The sequence below is a fragment of the Carcharodon carcharias genome, chromosome 23, assembly GCF_017639515.1.
Source record: "Carcharodon carcharias isolate sCarCar2 chromosome 23, sCarCar2.pri, whole genome shotgun sequence".
NCBI lineage: Eukaryota > Metazoa > Chordata > Chondrichthyes > Lamniformes > Lamnidae > Carcharodon > Carcharodon carcharias.
The window spans coordinates 3,134,955-3,159,329 of NC_054489.1; the positions used below are offsets into that span (position 1 = coordinate 3,134,955).

At 44.8% G+C, this 24,375-nt stretch overlaps 1 protein-coding gene across 1 annotated transcript in view; it reads left to right on the forward strand.

The window, feature by feature from the left end:
- Positions 1–23,290, forward strand: part of LOC121269137 (zinc finger protein Aiolos-like) — a 161,405-nt gene extending 138,115 nt beyond the window's left edge. Inside the window, exons 8-9 of the mRNA XM_041173623.1 lie at positions 6,895–7,020; positions 17,638–23,290. Coding sequence (XP_041029557.1) covers positions 6,895–7,020; positions 17,638–18,350 — 839 coding nt within the window. The 3' untranslated portion in view covers positions 18,351–23,290. The remainder of the gene's footprint in view (positions 1–6,894; positions 7,021–17,637) is intronic.
- Positions 23,291–24,375: the final 1,085 nt, after the last annotated feature.

A 24,375-nucleotide genomic window follows, 5' to 3' on the forward strand; every position in this document is an offset into this window, starting at 1 on the left:
CTAGGTGAATTGCTCTTTCAGAGAGCTGGCATAGACACAGTGGACCATACTGCCGCCTCCTGTGCTGCAGCCATTCTGTGATTTCTATTTAACCCCTGCACACTTACACATGTTGTGTATCTAAATGAGGGAACTCCAGGCCCACCATGTATGTGTCAACACAATACCAAACCTTTTGGGTGGAATTGTCCCAGATTTGCAATAAGTGCAGTAGCTGGTGGGAAGAAGAACGTTTTAACCGCTGGCCACAATGGTGGCTTTTCATGCCTTATCGTCCTAATCCTGCCTCGTTAATCGTGCATTCCCGGGAAACACACCAATTTGATGGCAGGTGGACTCCGATACGCCCACCGCGCCTTCCCCTCGCAGCTTCCTCACGCCTGGCACCAGATTTAAAGTGCAGCCGCACACACCTCTCAGTGCTTCCAGCCCAAGACTGCTGCATAGAAGACATGGCCCCAAAAGGCAAGAAGGCTGCAGCCCCTCCGATTCAGTGATGCATCCCTAGAGCGCCTTTTTGAGCGCCGTGGGGACCCGCCATGATGTCCTCTACCCCTGCTCTAGCCACAGGAGGGGCAGCAATATCACCAGTCCGGCTTGGGATGGTCAATGCCAACGCCCTGCAAAAGAGGACAGTCACCCAGTGTTGTAAGAGGATGAATGATCTCCTCCATTCAGCCAGGGTAAGTCACTCTTCTCATCACTCTCAACTCTCACACTCACAAACCCATCACACATTCGTAGTGCTGCACTCACTGCCAGTTCAAGGGACATCACCACTCACTCTCCGTTATTGTCCTCATCCCATCCATCGTGCCTGGCCTGTGTGAGTGGTGCTCTTATCATCTGGCAGGGGTCCTGTTTACACTCTCTCTTCATGCAGGACAAACTGGCACAAAACAAGAGGGAGAAGTCGCAGACTGGTGGAGGAATGCCCGACATCAAGGTGCGAACAGACCTTGAAAACAGAGCCATCCAGCCGGCCAGTGAAGATCTGGACCATTCCTGTGCTGATGGTGAGGTCAGCGATGTTCAACCAAGTGAGGGTCCAGCAGTGCAACATCCATCAGACAACCATGCTATGAGTGATGTGTCCTATTTCACAGGCCCCTGCCATGCATTAATTATCTCTCCTTGCCTTCACAGGCACATCTGGGAAACAGCCAAGTGAGTCCACGACCCAGGTCCTCAACTCAAACCCTGAAGAAACCTGAGAAGAGGAATCTGCTGAAATCCCAACTGAAGACCCGTCACAGCGCTCACCCACACCCTCCACTAGCGCAGGGACACACGCCTCGGTGGGACCTGGCTTCACAGTAGCCTCGGGATCACAATCTGGTGAGCACATCGCACTGTCTGATCCACAGCAGGTGGCGACAGGGACTTCCCAGGTTTCTGGCATTAGGAGGACTGCTGGAGGCCAGAAATTTGCTGAGTCTGAGTCAGAGGATGAGCCTCTGAACTCGGTCATACCTCAGTTGCTGGAGCTGCAAATGCAAGCTCGGGAACATCAGGATGGGATGTCCTCTGCACTCCTCAGATTGCAAGGCACGATGGAGGAGTCCGACTGCCTTCGGGCTGAGGTGATAACACTGGCATGCCAATGCACCAATGTCAACATTGGTAAGATGGCGGCTGCCATGGAGACCTTGGTACAGGACATCTGTCCTATACTGCTGTGCAGGCTGAACTCCATCGCTGATGCCATAGTTGGCCTCCAACAGTGTCAATGTGAGAGGGGTGACGGCAGCTCGATCTCACTCCAGCTTCCCCTTCTCTTCAAGGAATCAGCCAGGGGACCCGGGCACCCATATGGAGGAGGATCAGCAGATGCACACCTTGGGACCATCCACTCAGGTGACCCAGGAGTATCTGGCCCATCTGAATCCCCTCTTCCTATGACCTCAGCAGCTCCAGCTCCACAGGCCAAGGAGGATGCCACTGCCACACAGCAGGACCCTGAAAGTAGGCCGGAGCCCTCCAAGTCTCGGACCTCAAGACACCCGTCAAGGTTATCACAGACAGGGCGTAGCAGTCAGCAGGCTGCCTCAACCTCCACTGTGGATGTCTGGGGAGCACCAAGACATGGCGGCAGGGTTAGGAAGGCTAAGAAGATGTAGTTGCGCAACCTGGGCACAGTGTTAATCACTTATACATAATGTTCTCCTAAGAATGTCTCCTTGTCTATGGCTCCTGTTCTGATGAGCAGTGTTCATGTCACTTAGATGTGAAACCTTGGTTCCTGCACAAGATAAAGGCAGGTGTCTCAGTCCAGGGTCTCTTCCCTGTGCACTGTGTAACCTTCAGACCAAAGTGATGGTCGGCTTCACACTCACTGGACACATTAGTGATGCCTGCACCTCGATGGTGCTTGTCATTGCTGCCAGACTGTCATTGGCAGGCGTCACCGAGTTCCGTCATTCTCCCTGTGAGCTTTCAGCCCCCCCATCTCTTCAGTATATGTGACCGGTGATGCTGTGCTCCTGAAGGGGTAAGGACAAAGGATTAGGTGCATTTAAAGTTCACAGTTGCCCCTCCATGATATGACCCTGATCACAGAGTGCAAGTGAGCTGCCCTTGGCCAGACAGGAGTCAGACATTCACATTGGCTATGTGACAATCTATGGAGTATCCTCACTCATGTTGTCATCTTCCTTCTAGAATCTAATGACTATTAGGGCATCTGCTGCATGGGAGGAGCCTTATCACAGAGGGTATGTGTGCTGCCATCAGCCGACTGTAGCCAAATGGTCTCAGATGCGATGTGAGGATCTATGGTGTCTCCTCACTGCATGTCATCGTCATCCTCCATGAATCTAGCAGCTTTGAGGGGCTCCTGAACGTACCAATGTCATCCGGCCAGTGTAAGGACCTCATCCCCGTCATCCCTGTCGGCATCCTCCTCATCGGAGGAGACCTCCCAGCTTCTCCATCTCCTCCTCAGCCAGCTCCTCTTCCTGTTGCAGCACCAGGTTGTAAAGGGCACAGCAGACAATGACAATGCGTGACATCCTCTGTGGACTGTATTGCAGGGTTCTACCAGGCTAGTCCAGGCACCAGAACCTCATTTTCAACATTCCCATGGTTTGCTCCACCAAGGTGTGAGCTGCAGCATGAGCCAGTCTGAGGCTGCCGCACGGGTGTCATTAGCCACATCCTCTGCAGGTAGCCCTTGTCCCCGGGGAGCCATCCTGCAGCCACTGTGGATCCTGGAAGAAGTCAGGGATTGAGATCTACTGAGAATGTAGGAATGGTGGACACTCCCTGGGAACCGTGCGCAGACCTGCAGGATGTGTTTGTGGTGATTGAACACCAGCTGTACGCCCAGCGAGTGGAAGCCCTTGCGGTTGACATAGTTGACCGCGTATTGCCACAGAGATCTGAGCACCATGTAAGTGCAGTCGATCGCACCCTGCACCTATGGAAAACATGAGATCTGGGCTAATCCCAGCAGCGCCCTTGCATCCTAGCTTTTCTGATCCTGGGCAAAATGCACAAGGTTGTGTACCTTTGCGAAGATGGTGTCTGTGACTTCATGGATGCATTTGTGCTTGGAGGCTTGCGATATCCCACCGAGGTCACCTGTGGAGCCCTGAAAGGAGCCACTGGCGTAAAAATTGAGTGCCACAGCCTCTTTCACAACCACTGGCAATGGATGCCCTCCATGTCCCCGTGGCACCAAATCCTGCAGCAGGTGGCAGATGTGACTGACCAGTTCCCTGGACATGTGTAGTCTTTGGCGATACTGGTTTCCGGTCATCTGCAGGAATACAAGTGCCGTCTGTAGACCCTGGGTCTAGCTATGCCTCGCTGTGGCTCTTTAGCAGTGTACACGGCAGCTCAGCCATCCCTTCTTCCTGAGGGTGCTGATCCTCTCTCTGCCCAGCCAGGCACTTCTGTCTCTCTCTTCTGCTTCGTCTCTGCTCTCTGTAAGCCATGAGGCTCCATGCTCCTGATGTACTTCTCCTGCAGGTTGAAAGAGAGAGATGCGTCGGTTAGCTTGGGTGTACTAAGAACCTCTCTTGGTTAAGTCTGAAGGCCCCTTAGCACATCCCAGGGAGTGCTGGCCACCACTTGGATGGTCAGAAATTACTGCGCTGCATACTGCCCGAAACCCCAAACACCTCCACCCCACCCCACCTGACTGATTGGCGACGCTTTGCCCATTGGACTGCATGCTGTGCTCTCAGCTCAGGCGCAGGCATTCTCCTAACCCATACTGCAAGGCTGCAGTTTTAGCTTGAACTATGGGAGAGACTGGTCCAAACCGGGATGATGGCATTGCAAGAGGCTGTGAGGTCTCCACCAGTGACTGCTGCACGGCCCAGCTTTTGCAACGAGATTGTACAACTTGCCCAGGCGTCCAACTGTTCTGCAGTTCACTAAAACGCTCATTAGTTTGAAGTCTGTGCCCGAGGTGGTGAAAAGCTCTGGAGCGCTTGGTGGCACTTTCATGCACTTTCATGCCTCTGCGTTGCGCAAGTGGGCAGATAAGCTGGAGGCCCAGTTCGAAGCATGTCAGTGTGGCTGGGCCTAAACTGTCTCAGCTACAGAGGATTGGTAACTTTATACAAGGTTTCCTAATGTGTGACCGCTTCCCTCTCCCACTGCATGTGCTTGTTCACTTCCATCAACCACAGTGCAGTTCTTGCCCCAGCACCACTGTCAGCCAGCCAGGGCAAGAGCTTGCGCGCCGCCTCAACCTTGAGGTCCAACAGGCGACTCTCACGAGTGTTATGCAACATTACTGTGCACTCACCTCTGAGTTCCCTCAAAGTGCAGCTCACTAGGTGCACGCCTTATAAATGCTGTTGTGAAACATGTTGGCATGCAAACACGCCAACGTGCTGGGATGGTCCAGCGTGGGGGAGGCGGGGGGATGATTCCGGAGAGCTGGACTTAGAATAAGGTGCTAAAGTATTGAAATTAGATTCCCGACATGTGGTGGTGGGAAACACAGCCCACCATTGACAGGCAGGGCAGACGATTGCAAACGTGTTTCACAATGGCATGAAACCAACTTTTGGCCTTCCCGCCATATTGTCCACTCACTTCCGCCATGACCTCTGATGCCAGCAGGCACAGAAAATTCCACCCTTTGTCATGATATAAAACATTAGCACAATAAACCATCTAACATTCAAAGTATTGGATAGTGCAGTTGGTTAGATACACATCTCCCCTGGACCTGAGTTTGACTGCAGCCTGAAAAAAGGTACAACTCTGTAAAGTTTGATCATTTAAAGCCAGGGACACAAACTTGATATTATAAAAAATCCCTGTGCTTCAGGGGGAGATGGTGGCATAGTGATAACGTTGCTAGGCTAGTAATCCAGGAGCCTAGGCTAATGCGTTGGGGACATAGGTTCAAATCCCACTACAGCAGCTGGTGGAATTTGAATTCAGTTAATAAATCTGGAATATAAAAAGCTAATGGTGACCATCATAGACTGCTGTAAAAACCCATCTGGTTCACTGATGGAAATCTGCCATCCTTACCTGGTCTGGCCTATATGTGACTCCAGACCCATTGTAATATGGTTGACTCTTAACTGCCACTCAGTTCAAGGGCAATTAGGTATGGGCAACATATGTGCCTTGCCAGCAATGCCCACATCCCAGTAAAGAACATTTTTAAAATCTGGTTGCTGAGGCTTCTGCAGTTTCCTCACACACCGAGCAGTTTCACCTTTCATTTACTCTTTCATCTGGGGAAAGTACACAGCACAAGGAGGTGTTTCTGTGTAGAAATTACAATGTAAATACTGACTGTTGAGCTCAACCAGTCAGTGTTGATCCTCTATTCAGGCAGTATCCTAACCTCATGTGCCCCATCCCATCCCAATTCACTTTATCCTTAATGCCTTGGATACATTAAATGGTGTTTGTTACCTAATGTTTTCTCACAAGAGGCAGGTGCATTCTCAGAGCTTTCTGATGTGCTTACGGGCAGATTTATTCTGCTTTAACAGCCTCTATGGTAGGCTTACACCTTTCATTATTTGCTCCTGGAATGTAAGCAACTTGGAAAATCAGTATGAATTTCCCATCCTTGGGACATAAAGACACAAATACAGCAATTTAAATAAAAACAGAGAGCTGCTGATGCTGGAAACTGTGGAAAGAAAAAGAAAATTACTTCAAAAGTAAATGCTAATCGTCCTTTTTTTTCAGAAGGCAGAATACCTGCCTAGCTCTGTAGTTTATGCCCTGCTGATGAAATCACAGAATGCAAAACTTCGAAATATGAAACAAGTACAAAGAAATATGGGTAACCTTCCATTTTTTGTTCTAAGAAATTTCAGCACCAAATTCTTTCTGCGTGTAATCTGGACCTTTCCAGGTATTTACCACTCATAGTTTGGCATTAGTGATCTCCTCGTCTGACCAGTGCAGAAAATAAATTGAGCTCATTTTTATGTGACTTGCTGTATGAGTAGATGCAGCCTGTGGGATTGCATAAGTTTCACACTGGCTCATTTGGAGATAGCATAATGCTTAAATAATAAAACTGTCTAGCATATAGCTGATTCTTTTTCACCAGATTAGCAGAATTGTCTTATTTTAAAACAGAAATACTTAAGAGTTTGCCAGAATTTGTTAGCAGGGTGAGTCAGAATTACAGAGTTTCGTGCTGATTTGGCGAATGCTCCTCGCTATCTCCCTCTTTTTTCACCCCAGACCCAGTTTTGATCAGTTATTTCCTCCATTGATGAAATAATACTGATAGTACATCTCTTTAGTGACTTTGGTAACCACAAGGTCTCTCTCTATGCCCCCACTGGTCATAGTCAGTACCCTCAGCCATTACGTCAGAGCTTCCTTTCACCTGCCACACAAACTGTTCAGAGGTGAAACCTCATGTTATTCTGTTGATTTTTTTTTCTCTTTTAGCAGAGACTGAAGAAGTTCGACAGCACAGCCTGAAGGCAGAGATGGGATCCGAGAGAGCTCTGGTCCTGGACAGGCTTGCTAGCAATGTTGCCAAACGGAAAAGTTCAATGCCTCAAAAATTTATTGGTAAGACCAAGAACTTTGACACTTTATTTTAGTCATTGTAAGTAATCTGGCTTCTGACGCCCACCAGTTCCTGCAGATGAAGTTGAGGATCTTTACACTCTGGTGTTTGCGTTGAGCTCTTATTTTCATAAATGGCAGTGTCGCTTTTTCTGGCGTTGCTTGTACCAAAGATCAAGCTTTACAGAAATAGATCTCGTAACTAGCTGCTGTAGAGTTAGCAATTGCTGCTGAACAGTTGAATCTTTTTATGTAGTTGAAGAATGCATCTAGGTTGGAGTTTTAAAACTTTTTGGAACTTGTTCTTTCAAGAAAAAAGTGATATTTTTGTAGTGGATTTTAGAAAAGTTACTGTCAAACAAATTACTGTGTTACCTCCAGACATTGTCTGTGTTTATTTAGCATACAGACACTGCCTGTAAAACTGTGTGCCTGTACAGTCACTGTCTATAATCTAAAGACCATTTTACTGGAAGCTTAAACACTTTTGATTCATTGAGGATCTGAAGGATTCGGAGCTCAGTTTACTGTTGCTGTTATGTTATTTGAGAATGTCATAACGTTACTCATTTAAATGTAAGTTTTGCTAAAAAATTAACCAGTTCAGTTTCACCAACAGGATCTAGTTCCAGTGAAATAAAGCAGATTTTTTAATTAATGCTAATTAAAATGAAGAATGTTGCTCTTAGTCAAAGAGCAAATCCGGAAAACAAGCAGTGAATTATATTAAACATCCTAGTGCAAAACACTGAACGTTTCAGTCTAATAGGAAACAGAAGTTAGTTCAGCCCTTGTATTTGTGCCACTATGCTCTGCATTTTAAAATTCTGACCTATATTTTTCTCTTGAGCTGCCATTTATCATATTTGAAATTCTAGGTGTGCTGCAGGATTTTAAAAAAAGCAGAAATGCTTTACAATTTATGTGACTGCATTTACTGACAGATGCTAATCATTTTAGAAAAAAAAATTGAAACAATTTGTATTTTATTAAGATTTTCTGCTGCTTAGAGCATTGAGAAATTTAGCCAGTAGATTTCAACTCTGAGAATCAAATCAATATTTAGGGGCTTTAGGTTAGAGACTCCAATGCAAAACTACAGTGGAAAGAGCTTGTATTACATTCCTGATGTGCTAATTTTACCAATTTAACTGGATTAAGACCAGTGTAAAAGTAGCACACCCAGGTACGTAATATCAGTTTACACTGTGTTTACATGTGAACTTCATCTATCAGAAATTATTCCATTTTGGTTTGTCCTGTTCCATTTATATGGATCAGTGTATTTTAAGTTGTTTTATTAAATAATGAAAAAGCAAATAGTGCTGTGTGTGACATCAGGAAATTAAGTGCATGGTCTGACTAAACTGCTGGCATAATTGCAAAATGTCACGTTGTATCAGTTTATTTTCTTTGCAGCTAAATGTGTAAGGGTTAACTCAACACATCAAATAAAATTACCCATGTCCGATCTACAAAAGTGTAATATTATAGTTTCATATTGGCAGCAGTTGCAAGAGATAAAAATACTAAACTTTATGACACCTCTGCCTGTGGTATTTTAACCCTTTTTAAGTTTCAAGGAGTTCTCTGTCTGTACATCACAACCCCTAAAGATTTCCACTTTACAGGAAATACATTTTTAAACAAAAATAACTTTTTCAATCAATATTTCCCAGTTTATAGCGTTTTGTTCCCAGCTATTTACAATGAAAAGATACGTTGCAAGAATTTACCAAAGTGATTCTGCAAAGCTGCATTGAAACCCAGTAGCTAAAGTGTTAATGTGGATCAAAGTGCCAGAGTTCTTTTCCTGTTCACTAGAGGCTTTTCACACTGGTTTTTCTGAACTCTTGTTATCTGTATTTTATAAAATAAGAGAGAAAGTAACAAGAATCCAACCAAGATGATTTGAACAATCGCTTTCATCTGCTCGAGATCTCTTGACATTTATTCTACCCGTAAATGGAAGAACATTGTGACAGATATCTGTATGTTTTACTCATTTAGACCAAAACCACAATACCATTTGGATTATGCGTGTTTTAGTAGGGAGAGGGAAGAAGCAAGATCCTAAGCCACAGGGTCAGGTTACTTCACATCATATTGATGAGTCTTTAAGCTTGTGAGTCACTTTTCTCAGTTTCAAATGGAGGCAGATCTATTAATATCAATGGTTGTCTGGTACAGACTCAAGGATTCCAAAAGCTGTGCACTGGTACACCTTAACTGAACACTGCTTCTATATTCCATACAGGACAGGCCGGAATACCATGGAGTTCCCATTCCCAGCAGGAGAGCACTGCATTTTGATTTAGCTCCCAGCGGCTTTTCTCCTTCACTTGGAACCTGCAGTATTGAGGCCTCCTCATACAGGCATTAATTGACTGAAGGACAAGAACAGTGCTGCTGGGGTCAGGGTTTGCCTGTAAATCCACTGTGATCCTGTTGGCACTGGGAACTCCATTCAGTTCTGGGCATTGCATCACAGGAAGAATATATTGGCCTTGGAAGAAGTGCAGAGCAAATTCACCAGATGGGTATCAAAGCTCAGAATTTAAATGATGAGGACAGGTTGGATAAGCCTGGCTTGACAACACCTTAAATACCTCAATCAGATCATCCCTTAATATTCTATATTCATGGGAATGCAAGCCTAGTCTGTCTTTTCAGGAGCCAGTCTTCTGAGATATTTGTCTGTGCTCCATTGCTTCTGCCTGTATCCAAATTTAATTCTGTATCCTTTAAGAATGAAGCTTTAATACTCTTACCAGTTCCAAGTAAGCGCAGGTGCACAGTATTAACTGAGCACTGACTGATTTGTTAGGCATCACAAGGCCAGCTGAGGTTGTTGTCTGTTTTTTTTACATCTAACCTATGCTATTGCTCAACATTGACAGAGGAAGAAAAATGTAAAACTCCTTTCTCAACAGCAATGTCCCTCATTCTGGTAGGAACAAAATTGATCAAAAAAATGGCTAAATTAAAACAATAGATTTGATGCCATTTTCACTGTGAGCAACTATAATTTATTGCCTCCTAAAATAATTTGCACCAGAGATTTTGTTGCTGACAGAGCTTCATCATGATGCACCAGTAACAACTTTCTAAGATGTTAAACTTGATGTTAATACTGAACATGTTTATTGTTTTGCAGCTGTGGCTCTTAAAATCTAGGGAGACAGAGCATCCTTACCAAACAGTATCACACTGCACCAGAATCAAACTTCTGATTCAGCAATAAAAATGTAAAATAGTTTCTCACCTTGTATTTCAGAGTTTTTAATATTGGATAATAATACATTAGCTACCTGTTTCCACTGCTAAGAGTTCCTGATATTTAAACAAGCTGCACTCTGATTCTGGATCACCAACAGCTGGTGTGAAATAGACATTAAATTTAAGCAGGAGATGAATGTGGTGAGAATTTCAGTTTCAAATACTGTACATTTCTACTTGCACCGTGCAGAAGTGGTCACATGTGGAACAGTTTCATGAAGCATTGATTTTCATGTTGCAGACTTCCCTCTCTTATTACCTGTGTTCCTTTTCTATAAGGATGGGCTTTCAGTAAACATTGAGATAAAAACAAAAAACTGCGGATGCTGGAAATCCAAAACAAAAATAGAATTACCTGGAAAAACTCAGCAGGTCTGGCAGCATCGGCGGAGAAGAAATGAGTTGACGTTTCGAGTCCTCATGACCCTGTTGAAGGGTCATGAGGACTCGAAAGGTCAACTCTTTTCGTCTCCGCCGATGCTGCCAGACCTGCTGAGTTTTTCCAGGTAATTCTGTTTTTGTTTCAGTAAGCATTGTTTACTGCATTGTTCTCTCCTGCATTTAATCAAACCCCCTCCTTCCACAGTCCATATTCAGCCTACCCTATTACAGGCTTTATCCCACTTACTACGAGTACTTATTGTTTCCTAAAGGAATTAAGAAAAACTCAGAATATCAATCTATCTCCCACCCTGGACTTTGTCCCCTACAAAAATAACTTCCCCAGAATAGGAATTGTCATTGCCCCAGCACCTGAGAATTTGCTTTTCTCGACTGTATTCCTAGTCCTGATTACTTCCAGCTAGTTATGTACTTGCCTTTGGAAGGAGTTGATCAGTTGCTGTTGCTGTCCAGCTACTCCATGGGGGTGGTGGAAAGCGTTTGATTTTCTTCATTTTCACTGAAGGTTTGTTCATTTCAACCCCTCGGCTCAAATAGTAATCTGAAGCTGATTTCCCGAGCGGAGGGTGTCTCTAGTCTCAGCTCACAGTCTGAGTGCTCACCACTTATACACCTCAGCCTTGGGTCATATCTTCCAATGACCTTTCCTCCAGTGGGAACGCATTAACCTGAGTCTGGACCAGAGAGGGATGACTGGATCTGTCCAGAATAACGAACGCTGCCAAAGACACAAAATCAGCCCTATTGTCAAACAGAGCAATGTTGGCAGATTTGAAGCCTTGGAGTTGAGGGGGAAGATAAAAACTGAAATGTAGATGGAATAGACGTCCTTAAAATTATGAAAGATTTTGATAGACATAATTGACAGAATCATCCCAGATTTGCACAAAGTGCAGTAGTGGGTGGGGGGGAAGTTGTACCTGCCGGCTACAATGGTGGATTTTCACGCTGTATCGTCCCATTCCCACCTCATTAATTATGCAGCCACAGGAAACACACCATTTTGCTGGCAGACAGTCTCCGATTTGCCCACCACACGGTTACCTCACTGCTCCCTCACACAAGGCATCATGTTTAAACTACAGCCATGCGCACACTTCTCACTGCTTGCAGCCCAGGACACTGTGGTGAAGACATGGCCCCAAAAGCCAAGAAGAATACAGCCCCCCCAATTCAGTGACACATCCCTGGGATGCCTTTTGGACACCATTGTGATGTCCTGTACCCCTGCTCCTGCCGCAGGAGGCCCATCGATCTCACCTCTCCGGCTTGGGACATGATGGCAGAGGTGGTCAGTGCCAGTGCTGCACGTATGAGGTTGACCATCCAGTGCAGGAAATGGGTGAATGATCTCATCCATGCTGCCAGGGTAAGGCAGCCATCCTATCACCCTAAATTCACATCACAAGGCCATCACACATTCACTGGCATCTCATTCACTGCCAGCTCGAGGGACATCACCAGTCACTCTCTCACACACACCCTCACATCTCCACCTGGCCTCATCTCCTCTGGAGACTGCTTCCTCAGCCCTCATCACCTTGAGGCCATTTACACAGACCAACATGTGCTCCCCACACGCACCCTGGGATACCCCCAAAGCCCCCCACCCCCCACCAAAAGTGATGTGGTGAAGCCTTGTGCTGATGACTGCGTGTGGTGCTACCCAAAGCAAGGCAGGTAAACAGACCTCGAAGCCCCAGGCGAAGTGCCGGTCACCAGGTGCATGTCACTTATGTACAGTTGTGAAACGCTTTGTGTGCCCAGATGATCCAGAGTCAGGGGGGGATGATTCCGGTGACCGGGGCTTACAATGAGATATTAAAGTATTGAAATGAGGTTCCCGACGTGCAGCAGCAGCAAATGCGGCCATTGATGGGTGGAGCAAACAATCGCAAACTGGTTCCACAATGTGTGAAACTGATTTTTGGCCTTTTCGCCATATTGTTCCTCCCTCCCCCTGCCCCCAGCCCTGCTCATCATGACACCTGACACCAACAGGCCTGGAAAATCCCAGCCAATGTTTCCGCTTTTGGGGAAGAGCAAACTAGAGACACTCGATATAAGATAGTCAGTAAGAATTCAAATCGGGAACTCAGAAGAAACTTCTTTTCTACCCAGAGAGTGGTGAGAATGTGGAGTTCGCTACCACAGGGAGCAGTTGAGGTGAATGGTATAGATGCTTTTAAGGAGCGGTTAGATAAGTACATGAGGGAGAAGGGAATAGAGAGTTACTCTGATGTGACACATAGAGAGAGAGAGAGAGAGCTGTCGTATTAAGCGATGGCATCAGAAATGTTGCTATGTGCACATGACTGGGAAGTCAGTACAGTCAGTATGCTGACACTTTCATTCTTATTGCCCCTTTCCCATGTCTGTTTACATCTGTGTGCACCCTGGAATATACAGGAAACCAGGAGCAATGAATAGTAGCACACAGAGAAGTATCTATTGTATTTTCTTTTCCCACCTATTTCTATTATTACTTTTAAATTTATTTCCATCCATTGTTTTATCTCCACCTTTTAGCCTATTTTGATCCTTTCCCCCCACCCCACCCCCACTAGGGTTATCTGTCACTTGCTTGTCCTGATTTCCACCCTTAATGTCACCATTAGCACATTCCTTAGCTAACATCACCACCGTCGACACCCCTTTGTCCTTTTGTCTATGACATCTTTGGCAATCTCTCCTTTGCCTCCACCTATCGCTGGCCCTCTATCCAGCTCCACCTGTTCCACCCCCCCTCAACCAGCTTATATTTAATCTCATTTGTATTTTTCTTCAGTTCTGATGAAGAGCCATATGGACTCGAAATGTTAACTCTGTCTTCCTCTCCACAGATGCTATCAGACCTGCTGAGTTTTTCCAGCTACTTTTGTTTTTGATTCAGATTTCCAGCATCCGCAGTATTTTGCTTTTATCTATTGTATCTGTCTGATCTTTGAAGTGGGAATACCGTGTGTAGTCCCAGGAGGGGAGATTGTTGTTGTTTGTCAGAACCTCCTTTTCACTCAGTGACTTTCAGTGGCCTGTAATGCTCTGGGGTCTTTAGCATCTCTCCAGCAACATTAACACATACCCAGGTATCTGAATTATTCCCTTTTTCACCCAGATCCTTGATTAAAGACTGAATATAGAGTAGTTTGATCAGTTTAATTATTAAAAGTGAAATCCTAATTTTTTCATGCTGAGTTCAAAAGGACATGATTCACATGGGTTGTTTGTTCACACTGAGTCATCTAGAGACGGCTGAATAAAGTTTCCCTATCTGTGGGGTCATAAGCAACGTACCCTCTCATCTGTTTAAATGCATGGCTCCTTTAAATTTTTTGGCATGTCTGCACAGGCACAGTAATTTCAAGGGCTCAACTAAGCTGTGGCTGTGCAGCTTTTACAGAGATGAGACCCTACAATATTCACAGTATAGACTTGGGTGTGTGGCTTTACAGATAGACTGATCAGTCAAAAGGTTGCATGGAATTTACAGCACAGAAATAAACCATTCCTGTGATCCACAAGAACCCTTTCCCACCCTGTTCCCTTCAATCACACTCCCCCACATAACCTGCCCACTGACCCAGTCTCCCTGTCTTCAGAAAACATAGCAAAGCCTGGCTGTAATTCTGCCTTCAGCAGTTGTGTATTAAATGTGTTATGAAGTAGGCCTTGGTATAGAGTAGGTAGCTTTAAATGGGTTTTCGATTAGTGAACGATGCTGCCATATTAGAGGGTTCCAGTCATTATGCTTTAGCTTTTGAATGTTAGTGACTCTAAAAGAAGCTGTAAACAACTACATCAAAGACAGGTGTTGGACAAAGTTAGGCAGGTTTGGAGAAATTGTGCAGGAGGAGGCGCAATCTAATTTGATTTGTTCAAGAGATGCTGAATCTATTGTGTCACTTCCCATTTGAAGAGTTAGCACCATCAGCACAAGCAGGATGACTTCATAGAGTTATAGAGGTCTACAGCACAGAAAAAGGCCCTTCGGCCCATCGAGTCTGCGCCAGTCAAACAAGTACCTAACTATTCTAATCCCATTTTCCAGCACTAGGCCCATAGCCCTGTATGCCATGGCATCGCAAGTGCACATCCAAATACCTCTTAAATGTTATGCGGGTTTCTGCCTCTACCACCCTTTGAGGCAGTGAGTTCCAGATTCCCACCACCCTCTGGGTGAAAGAATTCTTCCTCACATCCCTCTTAAACCTCCTGCCCCTTACCTTAAATCTATACCCCCTGGTTATTGATCCCTCCACCAAGGGGAAAAGTTCCTTCCTGTCTACCCTATCTATGCTCCTCATAATTTTACACACCTCAATCATGTCCCCCCCATAATCTCCTCTGCTCCAGGGAAAATAACCCCAGTCTATCCAACCTCTCTTCATAGCTAAAACTTCATTCTGCACTGCAATCTGAGTGACCTTTTAACACACACCCACCCCTGCCCCCAATTCCCAGCATCAGTCAGTAATGTTATGTTTGCAGGTTTGTCTGTCTATGAGGTTTGGAGGATAAATTTTCCATTAGGAATGTTCCATATGAACATTTAACACACACAGACCAACCTCTGTGCCTTTTTTAACAACTGCATTAAGTATACAATGGGATCTCATGGGTTAACATTGGGGGTGGAATTTAATGCCCTTCCCTGCGGCGGGTTTGGTGGCAGGGGCACATTTAATTAGGTGGAAAGGAGGTGGTGGGAACTCTGCTGTATTCCCACCTCCACCCCGATGAAGTCCAGGGCAGGAAGGCTCGTGGATGGCTTTTCCATTCTGCTGTCAATTGGGACCCTTAATCCCCACTTAAAGGCCTCGTCCCCCCCCTCCCCCACCCTCTCTCCACTGGTATTAACCCAGCGATGAGTGGGGGGGGGCTTGCCATGTCAGGAGCATGATAGGCAAATTCTGGCGTGCTTGCTTGCGGGAGGGTGAGGTCCCTCGTTTAAAGTCACTCTGTCCAGCCAAGGGATCTGGCAGTGGGAAGAGGCAGCCCGCTGAAAGCCACTGCCCTGTCCTTGCTCCTGTGCTCCCTGTGACCCCCTTCCACCATTATTCACTTGTGCCTGGGTCCGGTCCTTCCTCAGTGAGTCTCGGATGGGTGTCGTACCAGCTGCAGCCACCACTTCCCTGCTGGCATTGCTGAGTTCAGAAGAGCTGCTGGACCCTGATTGGCCAGCAGCTCGATGGGCAGCATTTCTGCCCCCTCCCCCCAGAATCCTTGATCTTGGGGAAGGCCACCGCTGCTTTGTCAATTGCTTGAGCAGCGCTTAATTTGGCAGTCCTTCCCTAAAAGAGGTGAAGCAGGCCTCCAGCCAGCTCCAGCAGTCTGCCAAGACACCTGTTGTCTCCATTAATTCCACAGTTGGGAGAATATAAGGTCATTGTGCAGCCTCAGGTTCCCAATATGGAGTCGAGCTCACACCAGGAGTACAGGTTAGAGAAAAGCCTGTGACATTGTCTAGCCCTTGGTCCCTATAAGTGCAGCTCCACATTGGAAGTACAGGATCACAAAGTTACCCTTTCAGTAGTAGGAAGTGCGTTGCTGTGAAATCTAATGAGGGGGATAGATATATCAAAGAGAATAGAAATGGTGGCATTGTTTTAGAAAATATAAAAGAGACAAAGAGATTTAAATTTGAGGTTAAAGTAAATTAAAAAGTGTTGAACATTGGGTTAACACCGTATCCCCTATAAGTAACATTTGGAAAATTCATACTGCAGGCGGCATAAATACAAAACAGGAAATTAACATTAAGAAGAAATTGACAAGGGTTTTGATTACTGATATCTAATGTGACAGTCTCAGTTTCATATATCATTAGTTTACAGCAACATTACAAATAGTTTCTCTCATTTTTAAGAACTCATTCCCTCCTGTAGTAAACATGCAAATATTAAAATTATGGACAACCCCTTCTCCTTGGACCTGAGCAGAATCCTGAATACGGACTGTGGAATATTCCAAACATAATGGGCTCTGGGCCAAGTCCCAGAATATTCCCCAATAGTGGAGGGAGACTGAGGGCTCGCAGACCCTGGTTCAGTTACAGATCTGCCCCTCTTCACAGACCCCACTTTATATGAATTGGACTAGCCTTATAAATACTGTGGCTACAAGAGTCAGGGATTAGGAGGTTAGGTCAGATGTTAGGAGATGTGCGATGAGTAACCCACCTCCTGACTCTCCAAAGCCTGTCCACCATCTACAAGGCACAAGTCAGGAGTGTGATGGAATACTCCCCAATTGCCTGGATGAGTGCAGCTCCCACAACACTCAAGAAGCTTGACACCATCCAGGACAAAGCAGCCGCTTGATTGGCACCCCATCCACAAACATTCACTCCCTCCACCACCAACGCACAGTAGCAGCAGTGTGTACCATCTACAAGATGCACTGTAGGAACTCACCAAGGCTGCTTAGACACCACCTTTCAAACCCACGACCACAACAATCTAGAAGGACAAGGGAAGCAGATACATGGGAACACCAGCACCTCGAAGTTCCCCTCCAAGCCCCTCACCATCCATCCTGACTTGGAAATATATCGCCGTTCCTTCACTGTCACTGGGTCAAAATCCTGGAACTCCCTCTCTAACAGCACTATGGGTATAGCTACACCACAGGGACTGCAGCGGTTCAAGAAGGCAGCTCACCACCACCTTCTCAAGGGCAACCAGGGATGGGCAATAAATGCTGGCCCGGCCAGCGACACCCACATCGCATGAATGAATTAAAAAAAAACAGATATGAGGCTTCCATTTTAGTGAGTGAACCAACTCATGTTACAACAAATTGCACTTGATGTTGTCTGTAAAACCAGTTATCCTCAGTATTGAAATTACACTCCTGGTCTCCCAGGAGCTCTTCAGCTGATGCAGAATTTGAGTTGTGATGCTCATCCAGAGCCCTAAAATCTCTTTTTTTTGTATACAGGTGAGAAGCAATTGTGTCTAGGCTACCCTGACCTGCAGTACACCTCAACCCCATCTTATGACAAGGAGGGTGAAATGATGCAGACCCGTTACATGGACCAGGCTATCAATAATGCCATTTCATACCTGGGGGCAGAATCATTGCGACCCCTTGTTCAGACAGCCCCGCCTCCCACGTCAGAGATGGTGTCTGTCATCAGCAGCCTTTACCCACTGTCACTCACGCGTTCCGATGCCCAGAATGGCCATACACGAGAAGCAGCCACAGAGAACAGCGGCTCCCAATTGAAAACAAAGCCCTCTGAAAGAGGGGTGTCCCCCAGCAACAGCTGCCAGGACTCCACAGACACAGAGAGTAACCACGAGGAGCGGCAGAGCCAGGCCTACCTGCAGCATCAGATGATTGCACCCCGAATAAGAAATGGGGTCCCCGTCGCCAAAGAGGGTCCCAAACCATTTGACATCATCAAAACAACGGGGGGATTGGGTCGCGAGATGTTTAAGGTGATCACTAACGAGGGCGAACAGGTCAGAGTCTTCAAATGTGACCACTGTCGAGTGCTGTACCTGGATTATGTGATGTTCACTATACACATGGGCTGCCATGGTTTTCGCGATCCTTTTGAATGTAATGTGTGTGGGTACCGCAGCCAGGACAGATACGAGTTCTCCTCACATATAGCAAGAGGGGAGCACCGTTACTACAGAAAATGAGCTGCAGAGATCATATTCTATCCAGGGACCAAAAAAGAACAAAAATATTTTTAGACCTCATGCTTTGCTATCATACTTATCGCTGTAGTTTCTGTGCCTTACTGTGCATGAATCTGAAATCTGTACACCTGCACTTGGGGAAAAGACGTTTCATTTGTTCAGCAATAACCAGAATCACTTGGAGGCATTACATTGTAGCAGTAATGAACTCACCGAGTAACAGATAAGCAGTAATGCTAAACACAAGAGTGACTGTACCTTCAGTAAGTGTTATCCAGGCACAGAGCTGATTGGACCTGAACATTGCACAAAATACCTTCTAAAAGAACAATGAACCTAACCAATTAGAACAGTTAATTTTCAATATTCTGTGACTTTCCGTGAAGCAATAGGCACCAGATTGAGTTGCCATCCTCTCATAAATCAATGCTCCTGTGTTAACAGCTGAAGGACAATGAGGTTATCCATCCCACAGTTAAAATTGTGAGCAATGTACTTCATTGCTTCCTCAGGTATTTAATCAAGATCTGCCTGCGCCCCTGTAACCGGATGTCTTTTGTTCTTTCTGGAAGTTAGTGGAATTCTGACCTTTCTCACCTCTCTACCAGTTGCTTTGTAACTCTGCTATCTCTGCAAAGAGTATTTTTCTCTTGACTCCATTAACCCAATCTCTTGGCTTCCACCAGATGGTTACAACTGTCAATTCCGACGCTTTCTATTGTTCAGAACTCATGTACCAATCATGGTAAGAGCTTATTCCAGTGCCACCTGACACTCAAACACTTGCTACAGTTTGGAGAAAGGTAATCTCAGAATTACCTGTCAAATGGATGCATATCACCAAATTCTGGCTGCAAGAGGAAGTGTCATTTAATTCCATCCATGTTGAAGGGAAGAACAGCCCATATTCCCACATTGTATTGTGCAGTGGAGTGGCATCAGGCGCTGTATCCTGCCATTCATAGAGAGAAGCATACCTGAAAAATATCAAACCACAGTCAGACATTTTGTGATTGCCTTTCTTGTTGCATTCTTTATGCTTTTGTAAATAACATTGCTTTTATATTGTATAAAGACGGCAGTATTGGAACAGAACAAAACAGAAGTCTCACAGGTGCCCGTTACAGAGTTGGTGCCTTGTCAGGTTTCAATTTGTCCCCTTATTGCTCCAGCTAAATTGCCATGAGGACAGCCCCATGCACTGTGTGCGCATCAAGCGTGAGCACTCATTACTAATTTCTGTAACTACTAGCGGAATAATATTTTGGCACAGACTAGAAGGGCCGAATGGCCTGTTTTCTGTGCTGTCGTGTTCTATGGTTCTATTAGATATCCATTCATGAAGAGAATCTATGTAATGGTATAGTTCTGAATTTGTACAAATATTTTAGGATACCAGCTTCAACAGGCATCACTAGAATCTCATTCTTTACATTCTATCCTCAGGGGCGTCATGTTAATCTTCGTATTTCTTTTATGAATTTCATCATTGTAATCTTTACACAATGTTGCTGTAAGATACTAAGTATGTAATTTTAGGCAGCATGTCTGTGTGTTGCAGGGAAGATAGGAATCTCAGGACGTACTGACAAAGCACTTTTATTTCCCATTTCCACACAAGTAAATAGGAAATGCAGAAAGTGTGCCCTGTATAATTGCCTGATGGTATTGTTTAGGAGCCACAATCTAACCTGTGCACATTCACAGACACTTACAGATAACAACTACATTTGAGCAGTGTCACTTTGCAGTATGACCAAAGTGACACGTGTGGGCTGGCACAGTACCCTCAGCTTACAAGTGAACCCAAGTATTCCTTTTGTTAATGTAAAATTCAGTATAACACTAGGAATGGCCTCTTCAGAGTTTAATGTCCTGCGATTGGGTAATCTGGCTTTGGATTCCCAATTCTTGCATTTGGATCATTTCTGCTTTAGTTTATCCTCCTTTCTTGTACACCCTTTCAAGCCTTGCAGACCTGACCATCTAATCATGCATCTAATTTCAGCACTGTCATTCCACAGCCTATGCCCTGCCGTTGCCCCGGGGAACCCCAGTTACTCTTGCGGTGTTTCTATACTTGACAAGTTTTACTGGAAGCATGCAATTGGATTCATCCAGTAATATTGCTAGTGGGGAACCCTGAAACCATTAATCTCACCTTTGACAGGTTCTGAGCTCACTTACAGTACGATTTACTGAGAGTACATCCAACCAAATAACCTGTTAAGATTAGAACTTTAGATAAATTGTAAATGTTGAAAGCATGTTGCTTGAGCTTGCACTGTAGCTCATATCAAGCGCATGGATTGTACAGTAAATAAACTTTTTCAGACCTATCTCATTTTTTATACAGACCTAATGGACTGCATGATGCAGGCTGCAATTACATGAGCCTATCCTGTCTAGTCTGAAGCATAAACTTGTCCTGCTAATAGAGTTCATTAACATAAATACATCTCACGAGCAATATCTGATTGTGACAGTTTGTTCACAGTTCTACCGCTTCCATGGTTCACACCGACATGGGATATATTGCATCTCCAACTCATTAACCCTTCACCTTCTCTAGGCTTTTTTGTCCATTTATAACAAAGAACCAAAGGCTCAAAAAATTAAAATTGTGGAGATACACAGCAATTCTGTCAGCATCTGAGAAGGAAAAAGTCAAGTTGATGTGGAGAATTCTAACCAACAATCTCAAATCAGAATCTTGTGTTTGTCTTTGCTTTCAGAGGTTGATAGGCGAGCTGTGTTTGATTTATTATTCTGATATTGAAGGATTTTTCACCCTTGAGCATTCTCTGTTTTGCTTGTGTTGTAGACTGGAGCCTGTCTGCAGAGAGCACAGCTGTCAGAAACATTTGATGGAGTGTTGGTGGGAGGAAACAGTGCTGGGCAGGCAGCCTTCTGTATAGTCCAGCACTTTGCTGAGATTTAGGTCAGGTTCCATTATTAGGGCAGTAATTGAGACAGCAGACTAAGCAATCATTGACCCATATCGGAGCAGGGACCCATGGGAACAGTCTGCGCAAACAGGAAAGCAGATTCACTGTGCTGTCTGAAAGAACCAGCTGTTGCTGTAATAAACACCCAAAATACCCTGTTTCTACTGTGAATGTAAATGTGAAACGTTTTTATATTTCCTGCTTCACTAGATTTTACACTAGATTGACACAGTAAAGTTATTTCCAACAAAGATCTTTTTTATTTTATATAGTTTTGTTTTTAACTATTGAGCTGTGCTTTGTTCGCTTTCTGTAATATAATTCCTTTTATTTGGAACCATGTGCGTGTATTTTTAATAATTTGCTGTCATAAGAAGTGAATGGATTCCATTTGTTTTGTTTCTTTGAAAATAAAGGTTCCAAGCATTGACCATGGCTTCTGAAGCAGCAGTCTCACGATTGAGTTTCCATTTCAGTTTGTCAGACTCACTGACAATGGAATACTGATTCAAAGCTTGTTGCTTGTTATTTAAAAAGCTGGATTACGATCATGTTCAAAATAGACACCAATCCTACCAATTCTGTCCCAGCCATTGGAAATTAGCCTCGTCAGAGCAAACAAAATCCTGAGATACTCTGCACCAAACCTGCTGGGCTGTACCTGTGAACTCCAGACTCCAAATAATCAACAAACCTTTACACTGAATCCAGTTCGACCCCCACAGTCTTGGTAGTTGTGCCAGTTAAATTTTAAAATATTTACAAGTCTCTCTTTTAAACTTAGCAAGGCCTGTACTTTGCTTGAAGCAAGTTAGCAGCATTGTAACACACCTTATTCCATAAGCGCATGTGGTGTGAGTGCTTTCAGTACAGTAGTTACAAGAAGTCATTTTCAGGGTACACCTCACCTGATCAGAATATCTAATAGAGCAGCAGGGAAAGGACTTCCAATTGCCTCTTGCTCAGCTGTGCTGTAGGAGTCCTTGCAGTTTGATCCTGTCTTAAGCAGTCATGGATTGGAGGGTCTGAGATGAAATCCCAAACTCAGCCGAAGATCGTTCTTCCTCTGACCAATCTCATCTCCCCACTCCCCTCTCCCCAACCTCAAGTCATGCAACCCCAGACAGATGGCCACGAGTGATGTTGGCATGGGATTGTCTGAACTTTGAGAATAAACAGATAGCTCACTCTCGCTTTGTAACAATAGCAAGAGCCCACATCTCTATGTCAGGACAGAGCCAGACAGAAAAGATTGGCATTAAATAGGTTAAAATTTGTAGATTGAGTCATTCAACAGCTATCGAATTGTCAAGTGGTCTCCACGTTTTCAATCCTTCCTACTGCAGCCCACCCACTCCCAAAGAGGAGGAGCCTCAGAGGCCCGACCTGTGAACCTGACAGCGGTAAAGTTTCACTTTAATGGTGCAACTATCAACAGGAGTTTGGTGTTTTGGATTTTAGTATCTGTGTCAGCCTGGCAGGGTGGGGAGCACTCTCACCTGAGTCAGGAGGTTCCGTGGGTTCAAATTCCCTTTCCAGGGACTCGAGCCTAAAAACCTAGGCTGGCTCCCCTGTGCAGTACTGAGGGAGTGCTGCCCTGTTGAAGGGGCATTCTTTCAGAAGAGACATTAAACCAAGGCACCACCTGTCCATTCGAACTCAGGTGGACCTAATAGATCCCATGGCTCTATTTTGAAGAAGACATGGGGAATTCTTCCAAATGACCCAACTAATATTTCTCCCTCAATCAACATCACCAAAAAATAGATCATCAGGGTCATTATCACATCGCTGTTTGCGGGATTTTGCTGTGCACAAATTGATGCTCTTGCACAAAGTTTCCTACATTACAACAGTGTCTACACTTCAAAAATACTTCAATTGTCTGTAAAGTGCTTTGGGACATGCTGAGGTTGTGAAAGGCGCTATATAAATGCAAGACTTTCCATTTTTGAATCATGTTCTTGTGCAATGCAAGGTTATGCTAATTTTTATGAAATAAATTGTCAAATTAAATGACGACTTTGAAAATACTTTGCGTTGTGATGTGTGAATGAACTAGGTAGTCTTTAGTTTTATATTCTCCTTTGTTCAGATAGGGTAATGAGTTCGCAAACTGTAATTTAATCTGGGAAGCCCATCGGTTAAACTAACAGCTTTTGAAATCAGTCAGATCATTCGGTGCTCCTTGTAATTTCAACATACTTGCGCCTCTGTTTTTTAATTAGAGAGGCTGGGATATTTTCCTTCACTAATACTGCAATCCGCTTTGAATATTGAACGGCCTGTTTGACCACTGTTTTTAAAAGCCCAGCATTGACTGCACAGCTCATGGGAAGAGAACAGTTCAGTTGCCTGTGGGTACCAGATAGCCCAGATGGTGAGAAGCCTGGTCCATTTGTGTAAATGCACTATCTGGAGAAGGCTTTTGATGTTGTCGTACAGAGTATTGTTGTTTCTGCCTCTGCTGGAGAAATAAAAAAACGGCACAGCAACTGTGAATATTATTCATGCAGCAAATAACTGCAGGGGATACCTTGGCATTGCCCTCAATGCATTCTCAGAGTGCCAGTACAGCTGGCTCTCAGTCCCTTGGTGATTTGTGCAAATGATATGAATTTCCCCAATTAACTGTAAACTTGCACAGACCTCCCACTGGCATAGATTTCCCATCAGGCTGACACATATCACACCACTCACTCCAGGCCCATTCTGTACTGGCAATTTACATTTATTTTTATAATTAGAATGTCACTGAGTCAAACAGAGGATTGTAAGCAGTCCTGAGGGAGATAAACCAGATTCACTGTTTCTGGACAACTAACAGACAGCACAGGGGATTGGGTGAGGCAAGAAATTAGTCCTGAATTAATTCTGTGGGTGAAAGACCGTTAAATCTAATCAACGGCCAGAACCCTCCCCGTGTTTTAGATACCAGTCTGTGCCAGGCCACACATACAGTAAATCACAGTTCAAAGATCACAGGCATTCTCCACAAAAAGCGCTACTGGGAAGATCAGAATAGTTGCAGACCATTCGAAGTAAATTATTTTAAGAAATCATTTGAATACAAAACC